General features: G+C 38.7%; 1 protein-coding gene and 1 long non-coding RNA gene across 3 annotated transcripts in view; one reads left to right on the top strand and one right to left on the bottom strand.

Annotated features, from left to right (window-relative positions):
• Positions 1-801: 801 nt before the first annotated feature.
• LOC109541415 (chaoptin) overlaps positions 802-12230 on the top strand; it is an 81300-nt gene continuing 69871 nt past the window's right edge. For both annotated transcript variants that reach the window (XM_048665020.1, XM_048665016.1), the window contains exons 1-2: positions 802-982; positions 7158-7449. In XM_048665020.1, the coding sequence (XP_048520977.1) occupies positions 980-982; positions 7158-7449 (295 nt within the window). In that variant the 5' untranslated portion in view covers positions 802-979. The remainder of the gene's footprint in view (positions 983-7157; positions 7450-12230) is intronic.
• LOC125503998 overlaps positions 6457-12230 on the bottom strand; it is a 20456-nt gene continuing 14682 nt past the window's right edge. Inside the window, exons 2-3 of the long non-coding RNA XR_007281241.1 lie at positions 6936-6997; positions 6457-6740 (exon numbers count right to left, since the gene is read on the bottom strand). This is a non-coding gene — a long non-coding RNA (uncharacterized LOC125503998). The remainder of the gene's footprint in view (positions 6741-6935; positions 6998-12230) is intronic.

Raw genomic sequence — 12230 nt, 5'->3', positions numbered from 1 at the left:
ATGTTGTTCTCTCCCTTTAACCATTTTCCACACTTGGTGCTGCGCTCCTGCGAAACGTCGTGTTCTGTCTCATTGGTAAATCATGTTCTATGTCCGTTTTTCAAGTTTCTCATCGTAGAGTTTGCATGGTTTCTTGTTGATTATAATTGTTAGGCGTCTTATTACTGCAATATTATAGAATTATTGTCTATTTGTGTACGCTAAATCTCTAATTTCGTTAGTAAACCAGGGCTTTGATACTTTTGTTAACTTAATTTTCCTAACTCCTATGCTTTCTTTTGCAGCCTGTAATATGATCGATTCTGTTTTTGTCCAAAGCTCATTTATATTTTCCTCTTTTTTTAATGAATTAATTAACCGTTATTTTGCATCTCTTTATAGCTTCTAGAACGCAAGACACGAGTCGGATTTTCTAAAATATGGTTCCTTCAGTAACGAACCAAAACTGATATACCGACTTTATGTATGATTTGGTTTCAGATCAAAATGTCTTCTATTATATTGATTCAGTTATAGCGTTAATAGTAACAGTTAACAAATCATCTTGAATTACATAGATTTTTCGTATGCAAGGATGTAAAAAATGTTATCCATAAGCTCGTTATTAATTAGTCTAACCTTCGATTTTACCAAAGAAATAACCTAATTCCAGGAAATAAAGCAGTAGCAACGAGCTTCAAGTACAGTCAACGGAATTACTAAAAATTAATCCTATTATAAGAAGCCCCTGTCGGCGTTTTGCAATTATCTACGGCTTCATTCGGTCAATCTATGAGGGACAGGTCACTCTACTTACTTTCCCAGTTAACATGATAAACTCGTCGAGTAATTATTAGCTTTCCAGTCTGCTTTTAACTGATATAATTACTCAGCAGTGACTTCTGCTTTCCGACTTGGATGACATATCGTCCATGAATGATTGTTTCGGCTTATTTTAAGTGCAGTTGTTTAAGGGAAGTACATATATTACTTTATTATTATGGTAAGTGTGAATAATTTAAATATTATCCAATTTTTTAATGAGTTTGCGGCCAATTAAATCACAAGTTATCTGTAGGTAAATCTTTACCCGCAGGTATTAACAAGATCCCTTTAAATCGCATCCAATCTTAGTAAAACTTAATTAACGTTTTCGATTTTTCAATTGGACTTTATTTCACAATTTAAAACGGTTGATTACTTTTATTCAATCAATAAATAGGTTGTTGTGCGGTTATATCGGCTGATCAAAGTATACCAAGTTTTGACCAAATAAGATTTATAAATCAACAAATTTTCTAGATTGTAAATTGAAAGATTATGAAGTGTTTGGTGTCAACCAATTATATTATATTACATTTATTTATATAAATTAGACAGTAGAACTAAGAAGATGATACGAAACATGTTTTTAATTAACCAAGTGTTTCAAATTTCAAATGTGGTAACAGTGTTGAAGAGAATAATTCTAATGCTAGCGAAATAAAAAAAAAGTATACCTACATCACAGTGACGACAATGGTTAGTCCACTTTTCCATTAGTTAAAGACTCCACGTGACTAAAATCGCCATTTTGAGGCGAAAGTTATTTTATTTACCATGCAGTTATGCACGTTTAACTGGAATTATGTCGCCCTTTCTGACCGTGGCTGACTTTTATGGGGTATCATATTAGCATGTATACTGAATGAATTATGTTAATCTTGCCATTAAGTTGGCTTAATGGAAAACTTTGGACATGGAAATAGATTCTAGACAACTTTTGCTGGGTGAAAATGACTATACATTTGTTTTAACTGGTCGACAAGATTGTTTGGAAAATCTTTTTAGTGTTCTGCGGAATAAGCAAGTAAATCCTAATGCTCTTTAGGGTAAAAACAATTCAAAACTCATTTGTGTTTCACAATATTTGAAGTGTCCGAAAGGCTCCAACTATAATGATGATGACAACGAATATTCTTTTTTCTCAGTAATAATACCTGAAAATATTCCCACTTGATTTTAATCTCAATTTCAGTGAGATTAATTCATTATACAATATAGCCGGATATATTATTACCTCCATAAAACCCCAATCAAACACTTCCAATAAATAAATTTCGGAATTAGGATCTAAGGACCTCCTGCTTAAAAACTTCAGGAAGTTTACTCAAATTAAGTGTTATAGAAATAGTACTTTATCTTGCCATGAGCATGTATTCAAGACTTCTAGTAAAAAAGGACCTAGTTAAGCCGGAAACATGCCAGTACGTCTTTAACCCTCCAGCGGGCGCGCCTTTTAAAATCACACGAGCGGGCGCGCCGCGGCTATTGCACCGCAAATGCTTTTCTTTCAAAAAAATGTCATTTACTACTTTAAAATGTATTTAATAAGTGAAATTAAAACAAGTAACCAACAAGAGATGCAATTCTACAAATAATACTTGAAAAAATGCCAACAAAATTAAATATATATGTAAAAAATCTAAAAATACAAATCTGAAGCACATATCATAGTATTTTCCAATGAAAAATTGATAATCCTTTTCTGTTCCCGTGATTAAAATTCTGCTTCTCCTTTATCTGCTTATTGTTCGGAATCACTACTATAAACGTCACTTTCAATAACTTCTGGCTCCAAGTCTGAATCGCTGTCAAAATCGTCATCAACTACGTGACTTCTGTTCACGTTAATGTTCTATCGCAGATCTTATTCTGCTTATCTTCTAATTATCTCACCACCTATGGCAACGATTTTGCTAATTCGTCCGGACTCAATTTTTGTTCGACCTCTAACAAAAATTTAAAAATATATAATTTTTTTTTAGCTTAAACGACATACATCTACAATACGTCACCATAAAGTACCAAACACGATAAATGTGTATCGACATATGCTCAATTCGCAACAAAAACGCCATAATTATATTATTATTATACTTACATGACCAGGCGCACCGCGGCAAATTAGCGCGCCCGCTGGAGGGTTAAGATAGCAGTTTAATATTCTATTGGTTAATGGAAAATTTACATATAACACGTTGTTTTATTTTATTTTATTCATTTTAATTTTATGTTCATTTTATTTTTTAGGTTTGTCTATTCTAAACGTGTTTAGTTTTCGAAATATTGTAAATTTAATGTTTTCATATAGCTATTTTGTCGCATCTTATTTGTAACGTTCTACCTCTGTATCGAAACTGAACATCTTGCTTTTAAAAATAAATAAAATGTAGGGCTGCTTTCATCTTAAGTGGAACAAACACACTGTATACTAAGTGATACAAAGTAAAACTGTACAAACGCTTAATCACAAATTTCTTACCCGAAAATAAGGCGATCTAGGCAAACTTATCTATATCCAATGTTGCTTCATTTTGCCGCTACAGAACGCTAAAGGTCTCAAATTAATACCGCATATTTTGTTCCAAATATCTTCTGCACGTCTATATCGATTTTCACTTTTTTTTGGATTCAACACTTGCTACATAAATGGGCGTGTTTTGAAGTAAGCATGATCTTTTTTAATGCGAGGAAATACTGAACTGATGCTTGGTTCGTTAATAATTGTTCGTATTTTTCTTTTACCCCGTGTACAAATAATTTTAAACTTTTTGTGCTACTATCTCATTTTCTTTTGAATTTTTTTTGCAACTTGTAAAATTTTTGTTAGACCTATTTACATTTTCTGCACAAATAATTAATTATGATATCTTGCAATTCATATTTTTAATTATTCAGACTAAAAAAACATGGAAATGTATTAGTTCTCAATAATTGGACTAATTTAATGAATTTAAGAAATGGTCTAAATGTTGACTGTTTTCCCACACATAAATTATTTATTTTCAAAAAATTAAACTGTACTTTGACTTTTTTTTCCCGGTGAGGTTTGGGAAATGCTCTTTTATGCACTTCCAGAGTTGGTGGTCTGTCGCTCTGGATTGTGTGGGACTCCAGCTAAGCTGTTTACCCACTAAAACCCTTTCCTCAGCGCCGAGGTGGTGTTTGGCCTTGCACCGCGGTCATTTCTGTCCTATTGTGCCCTCGTAATTTTACTCCCTCATTATCCCTGTATATTCAATGAAATCCAGACGAATCTCGAGGGGAGTTCGCATGATCTGGTCTGGTGGAATTTCATCCCCTCCCAGGAGTCTTCGTCTACCTGTTGCACAGAGTAGTTTCGGCCTCTAATTTGCAACCCCTTCAGGTCGGTTGATCGCTCAGTCCCATCCTGAAGAGGTGTTTTTTGCAGGGCGCGTGTCCTGTTAAAAAGGCCACTATCCTCCTTATTTTTTACCTGCTGAGACTTAGCAGTTCATTTTTACGTACTGGTTGTGGAGGTCCCACCAACTGCTTTGCGGTATGGAGTCGCGGTGTCTCATCCCAGTACTTTTTGTGTTGTTCCAAGATCCACTGCCCAACTGCCTCCCTAATTTGGGCATGAGATAGACCACAAGCAGGTTCTTAGTTGGTCAGTGGTTTCTCGGTCCCTGCCTTAGCAAGTTCCGCAACAATCTCGTTTTTCTTGCTTCTGTTCGTACCAGTTACCCAAGTGAGTTCTACTCTGTTTGAGCTCCCGGCCCGGTTTTTTTTCACACACATTGTGACCTGATTGTGTACGATTCTAATGAGTTTATTGTGGCTTTATCTCCGGTTACGCTGGTAGTGTGCTTACGTGTGTGGGCTCTTTCCTTCATTTTCCGGGCGCAATTTGTTATTGCTAGGATGCTTGCTTGGAAAGCTGTTGTAGTTGTACCCAGGTTTAAGGTAATCCTTTCCCCAGTTCTTCCTCTTTCGACTATACCAGCGCCTGTGCCCGACGCCGTTTTTATGCCTTCCGTGTATCATACGGAGTCTCCTGTGAGGGCTGATGGATCCTCCCTGCGGACACCCGCCGGCTACCCGTGCTGCCATGCTGACTTCATTGAGTGCTACAGTAACTGTTCTGCAACTCAGCATGTTTTGGATCCATTTGTATATTATAGGCTCCACTCCACGATTTTTCACCGCTCTGACAATTGACTGAAAAGAGGTATTGTCAAATACTTCCTCTATGTCCAGAAAAGCCGCCGGAGCAATTTCTTTACGCTCTAATGAGATTTGTGTCCTCTGCACCAACTCGAGGATAGCAGATTCGCAGGATTTTCCCATTTGGTAGGCATATTGGCTGTGGTGTAGAGGACTTCTAGTAAGAACCTCTTCCCTGATATGCCTGTCGATCAGCTTTTCTAGTGTTTTGAGTAAGAAGGATGTTAGGCTAATCGGACGAAAGGATTTGGGCTGGGCATAAGTCGCCCGCCCTGGTTTTGGAATGAATACCACTTTCGCCATTCTCCGTTACATTGGTATATATGCCAGGGCCAAGCTGGCCCGGAGCATCTTGCACACAAAGGGCACCAGTAAATCGGTTCCCTATTGTAGCAGAACTGGCATTAGGCCATCTGTGCCCGGTGATTTAAATGGTCTGAAGGAACTCATAGCCCACTTAACTTTGGACTGGTTTATGATGCTTGGGGCAAGAGTCCAGTGCTCTTTCGGTGCACGCTGTCGCGTCCTGTAGGTCACCGGTATCTCCTGTTCTCTGCCTGTTCCCAGTATTTATCCAGGAAAGTGAGTATTAAGCATAAGCTCCAGAGACTCCTCTTCTATTGTTGTATATCCTCCCTGTGGTTTTATCAGGGAGCCCACTTTTCGCGTCTTAGGCGCCTTATAGTGCTCCACAAAATTGCGTAATTTACTTGGAGGTGGTGTCAGGTTTTCCTCAGAGGTGGCGACGTACCTGCGCCCAGTGCCCCCTGTTTCACAGCGGGAATAGGTGCTCTGGGTTGCTGGCTCGACGACTTTCTTGGTGTGTGCTGATTCTCCCGAGGGTCTATCTGGCACAGTTTTGGTTGGTCCAAACTTTTGTTTGTCCCTAACCATTCCTTTCTTCCGTCTGGCCGCTCCCGAGAGTTTTTACCCCTCGGTTGTTTGCCAGCTGCAGAGTATTTGGTGGTGATGTCATGTTGCTGTCCTTATCATTCCCACGAGCAGGGCTTCCCCCCAGCCTTGCATCTCTTGGGGCGTACTATACCGTAAGAATTGGGAGGTGTTATAGTGAACTCATCACGCGATCCGGGTAGTGAAACCAAGATCCCCGTGCCCCCTGCAGTACCTATCTCGAGACCGGAGCCACGAGAGTCGTTGCACTGCAGGCGGTTTCCAGTTTGTCTTTCGAGCTGGTCCGCGGCGACGGTTTTTGCGTATGGCCGTCACTAACAATGTATGTATAGATGTATCTGACTGGCCTTCTCTCTATCCGCCACCTGGTCTCGCGCCCGATGGGTAGCTCAACCTGCACGGAAACACGGTATTGTGTTCTTACGTTGACTTACTTACGCAGAAAAAATATAGCCGCGTTAAAACGTATAATCTTGGTGGCCAATTGATGGGTGCATCGTTGCCCCTTTCTATTATCCAACTTCGCTCAACAACAAAAAGAGTAAACACTATCGATTTTTATCGATTTTTATATATTATTTATTGTTTTCTTTATGAACTTTGTCCATTTTGCTGCCATGATTTGTTCACTCTATTCTTACTCTGTCGTTCCGAAGGTTTACTTTCACGTTTGCTCTCTCTAAGCATTCTGCCGTCGCTGTCCGCCATAAAACTATTCAGTTCGATGACATTCTGGACAATAAGTTTTTCTGTGACAATATAGTCGATTTCATTCTTTTTCACACTGTTTGGAATCGATCAGGTCCTTTAACGGAGTGGACCTTTTGGAAAAGTGCGGACTGGAAAAAATACCAAATAAATAGTTGGGAGAAAAATTGTTGAAAAAACGCAGCAAAAATAAGCCTATATTCAAACAAGAACGACTACATTTACGACGAAGTCGAAATGCCAGGAGCAGACTGAAACTCTGATCCTAAATTCCTCAGAGCAGAGCTTAAGATAAGACTAAAATCTACATCTATGTCAAAACTTACTGAAATACTGCAACTCCAAGGTCCACAGATCTTCAAAACGCACTCCAAACTGCAAACTTTTCCTTTAACAACAATGACATTGATAGAATATGGCAGCATAGATAGATAATATAGAGTGCCAAGTTAAGGAATTGTGATTGAAATATTAAAAAATATGTTATCTTATTTTGGTTATTGAATTAGCGGCTATTGCTCCGATTTATCAAACTCTGTAATTTTTAGGAAATACTTCAGATAATACAGTTTGGATACGCTCTAGCGATTGGAATATTCTTTTTTATGGTATGGGTTTCCATGGTCGAGTCTAAAGAACAAGAACCAGTTCGAGATCCACCCTGCATTTTTAATCCATTGTGCAGCTGTTCGAAATCCAGTCCGGATTTGGGAATAGTTACGTGCAGAGATGTACATTTACCAAGAATTTCCGAAGCCGTTAACATGTCCAAAGTTTTTAAGCTACATCTGGAGAATAATAACTTGAGGACAATGGAACCTTATTTCTTACAAAGTACAGGTACATTATAAAAAATGTTTTTGGTAACATACGATACATAACACATATGAATTACATTTGTTTTCAATGCGATTTGATTGTTGCGTCGGAGGGTACCTGGAAAACCACAAAAATCACTGGATGATGACATTGGCGATAATGCCGGGGAATGGCCCGCACTTTAGTAGCTGGGTTGTCCCCACCAGAAGAGTTTCCGGTCGTTGCGGCATTAAATAGCCCAGTAAATGGGGTGTCCAATGACCGCAAATTCATTCTTACGTTTTTTATATCTTCTAGAACTAAGAAACTGTTTTGCGAGGGTGATTTTTAGGGCCACCCCTTTGTAATGTTTTCTTCGGTTGCACTTGGGTAATCCTTCACTTCAGGGAAAACACGTTTTTCCTCTCTAGTTTTACCTCAGAGCCTTGTACCTCTATGGACGTTTGCTTTCATCATTGGTAAACAAAGCGGAGGATTGGCAAATGACTGTAGGACATTTGAAACCGGGAAACATGTGCGAAATCAAAAAAATAGCCAACGGGCTGAAACAAAATGCAAATAGTGTTTTTCAAAAACTTAAGTCTAAATTAAAGTTCGCAAATTGTTCTATACATAGGGATGCCAGCTGATTTGACCGGAATCAACAAAGACTCTCTCAACTTTGTGCATATTTATTTATCCCAGCAAAAAGGGTCCCCTGTAACTTGAGTTTTCCTGCACGACATGATCAGTTATAGATCAAAAATATAAATATATGTTATAAATAAGATATTGTATTCGATAGAAAATCTATCGAATTCGTAAATCGTATAAATAGTAATCGATAAATTGTATGTATTGTCGACTCATCAAGAAATAAAATAAGTAATTAGTCCAGTCCAAATTGTATTTCCATTTCGATTAGAATTTAGAGAAGTTAAGTTTTATTCCAGCTTTTCGCAAGAAAATAATTCAAAATCACTTAGAAATTTTTTAACACTAAAGGGTGTATAATTAAATACATAAATTAAATTAATTTCTCGTGTTGCAATAGTCGGTATATCCGTTTGTTTCTTATCACAGTCAAGCTCTATATACTCAAGCTGAGGCGGGTGTTTTGGAATGCCTTTATTTGGCACTCAAAGTGGACTGTATTTATTTTATAATTATAATGACGACCACTAAGTGTTTTTTACGATTCTTTATTTGTGCCTTTTTATAATCGAGTCTCTATCAACAACTACTTTTTGTTTACCAACAACAACCGTTGCTACTGGTATCTCGAGCTTCAATTATTTAAATTCTATTCTCAATTATTTTAACAGCACTAACGATAAACAATTCCTTAACATACTCCCCGCCTTGAAAGTCCTAACCTTTCAACTAACCAAAAATTGCTTTCTGTTTATGTTAACAAAATCTAGAGGCAAAAATCCAAGGCCTAACTCTACTGCAAATATTAACCTAAGCTTATCTAACTTAAACTATTCCCTACTTATTAATTCACATCCAAAACTAATCAACTGGTAACGCACAAATCTGGTTAACGGAACGTCTTATGGTACCCTGACGGGTTTTTATGTTTACAACTCTGCACACGTTGTCCTTACCGGGATATAACTTAACTATGCGTCACAGTTTCCAACCTCAGATTGGTACCGAATTCTGTTTGACTAACACTAAAGCCCCTACCTTAAAATGGCCTGGAGAGTTACGCTTCCATTTTGTACGATTTTGAAGCGCAACCAAATATTCGTTTTTCCACCTGTTCCAAACATGTTGCAAATACACCTGAATACGTTGCCATTTCTTAAGCAAATTTTCTTAACATTCGGTTAAATTTAGTTCAGGAAGAACCATTAAATTTCTACCTATTATGAAATGTGCCGGGGTCAACGTAGTAAGATCTTCAGGATCATCATACATAGGACATAAAGGCCTAGAATTCAATATGGCCTCTATTTGTGTCAAAATGGTCTTCAACCGTGTATGAATTCACACCAATCACTCTTTTCAAATGGTGTTTAATGTTTTTAATGCCGGCTTCCCAGAGCCCACCGAAATTTGGAGCCCTTGCTGGAATAAAATGCCATTGGACCCTTTCAGAAACCAAGTCGATAGCTATGGTGTCTGAGGAATTCTTAAAAAATTCATAAATTCATCCGATTTCTTTATTAGCCCCTACATAATTAGTACCATTATCTGAATAAATGTTTAGGGGTTTTTCTCTCCTACTCATAAATCGTTTTAAAGCTGCAAAAAAATTCTCAGAAATCAAATCAGAAACTCAAATCAAATAAAAAATGGTGCACATACATATAAATAGGCATATCCAAACCTTAACAATTTTAGCCCCCCCGGTTTTTCTATCCTTAATGAAAAATGGACCTCCATAATCAGTTCCTACATTTGCAAAAACATAGTGCTCATTCACTCTAACTCCAGGAAGGTCTCCCATTAAATAATTACTGCCAGTCTGGTTTTGCCTTAAGTCACACCACACACTGTCTAACAATCCTTTTACACTTATTCCTGCCCCAAATTATACACAATTTTTCAATGATTGAACTTACAAGTTCCTGAACCCCACAGTGCATGAACCTTTGATGCTCTTGACGTAAAATTAAATCTGTTAAAATATGATCTTTTGGCAAGAGAATAGAATGTTTTTTTTAAGGAACCCTAGATTGCCCAATCCTACCACCAACTCGAATAAGCCCATCCTGAAGATATGGATTTAAAGATAGAATTTTACTTTTTTTATTAATTAACCGATTATTGGCCAGATCCTTATATTCTTGGGAACATCGTTGAATTTGAGCCAATCTTATCAAAATCATCAATAAATTTTCAATTTCCTCTGGGACTAAAACTCATTAAGGTTTGTCATCTTTTTATTCGACCTACTTATTTTTAATTTTTTGATAAATCTTGTAACGTAGCTTAAAACCCGTAAAATTTAATTTAAACAGGAAAATTTATTTAATAATATTTCTAACACGTTCTGTTCCTGATTAACAGCTATGTTACTGTAAGATTGTTTTTCTGGAATATCAAAATCTATTTCTGGGTCTTTCATATCCCATTCTAAATTTGGTGTTGCTAACCAGTCTGGTCCATGAAACCGTAACCTACTTTCACACATCTGTTTAGGCGTTACACCTCTAGATAACAAATCCACTAGATTCTCTTGACATTTAACGTGATACCAATTGTTTATATTTGTTAAGGTTTGTATTTCACTCACCCGATTAGCTACGAAAGTCTTCCAACGGTTGGATTCTCCTTTTATACATGCAAAAGTAACTGAAGAATCAGTTCAGAAATAAAAGTTATCAAACCTTATTTCACTGGTTGTAATTACCTTTCTAGTCAAAATTGCAAATAGGACAGCCCCACAAAGCTCTAACCTTGGTAAATTTACCGTTTTGAGCGGAGCAACTCGACTTCTAGCCGCTAATAAGTGGTTATTGATGGAACCATCAAGCATGAGGTTTCTTATATATCAGACCGCCCCATATGCCCTTTCAGATGCATCACAGGATCCATGGAGTTCCGCCCTAGAACATTCCGCATAAAATACCCTACGAGGTATTTCTAATTTATTAGTTGCTCATCATCTCTCGACCGATGAACAACACTCCTAATCTGCTTGTCTGTTTGGAACAAAGTGATTCATCCTCGCGTCCCAACTACAGTGTTGAAGCTTCGCTGCTCGTTTTGCCACCCCACCGGAACCACGTGTTGACACAGTTCCATAAAAGAAATTCGAGCACGTGCCTGCTTCAGGGGCACGCGCAGGTCCCCAAGGGCTCCGGAAAGCCCCTGCTCAGTCAGTGCAGTACCAGAATTAGTTCGCGAGTTCGTTGTTGGCATTGCCAGATTGAAATACCGGCAGTACTTCCTCCTGCGTAACTCCACCAAAAATGGGCGACTCTTCCAGCGACGAAAGCCGCGATCGCTCTCCATTAAACAAAAACAGTGCAGGTACCTCGAGGAAAATGGGTAAGAACAAATCCCTCTCCGCAAAATTCCCAACCCGTGACCCTGACATAAAGACTCTCAGAGCAGAAATTAAAGTCATGCGGCTTCGAAACTCCAAACAGGACGACCGCATCAAGACCCAAGCTGCCCAAATTCAAGAGCTAACCCGGTTACTCACTTTGCAGTACCAAAAACACACCTCCCCACAAACTGCCCAGCCCTCCTAGACTACCCCCGTTCAGAAAGTGTCTGAAAAGATGGAAGTTGAGGAATTCCCGGCCCTACCGACCAAGACCGCACTCAACTTCCCAAAAACTTCTAACTCGGCCCTCCACCATTACATGGTGCAGCACGCGGACGCCCCCGTACAAACCCCAAAGCAAACCGCCCAAATTTCTGCCACCCCATCCCCGAAAGACTCTTCGGCCCCCAACTCAGAACCACCAGCCCAAAAAACAGCCATTCCGATCGTCATCCGCAACGTGGCTGAATGGACAAAAGTGCGAAACCTTCTCGCACAACACAACTGCGGATACACAAGCTCGAAAAAAGTCTCTCTCGGCATCCAAATTCACCCCCTAACTACAGACGACCATCGGGCAATCACGAAACTCTTCTCTCGTGAAAAGGTGGAATTCCACACTCACACCTTGCTTGACGACAAAAAACTCATTGCCATAATCAAAGGTCTTGACAACAAGATGGCGCTCCCTGAGATCCAAAACGAATTGGAGGAACTGGGCTTCCACCCCTCCCAGATGCAATTCTTCAAAATCGGCAACGCTAAAATCCAGACCAACATGGTCAAAATGCTCCTCCCAAGAGAGGAAACCCCAATC

Source organism: Dendroctonus ponderosae, unplaced genomic scaffold (assembly GCF_020466585.1).
Source record: "Dendroctonus ponderosae isolate FM_Combo_2020 unplaced genomic scaffold, Dpon_F_20191213v2 Dpon_F_20191213_1, whole genome shotgun sequence".
NCBI lineage: Eukaryota > Metazoa > Arthropoda > Insecta > Coleoptera > Curculionidae > Dendroctonus > Dendroctonus ponderosae.
Note: the sequence above shows the minus strand (reverse complement) of the source record. Positions and strands in the feature narration are given on the sequence as shown.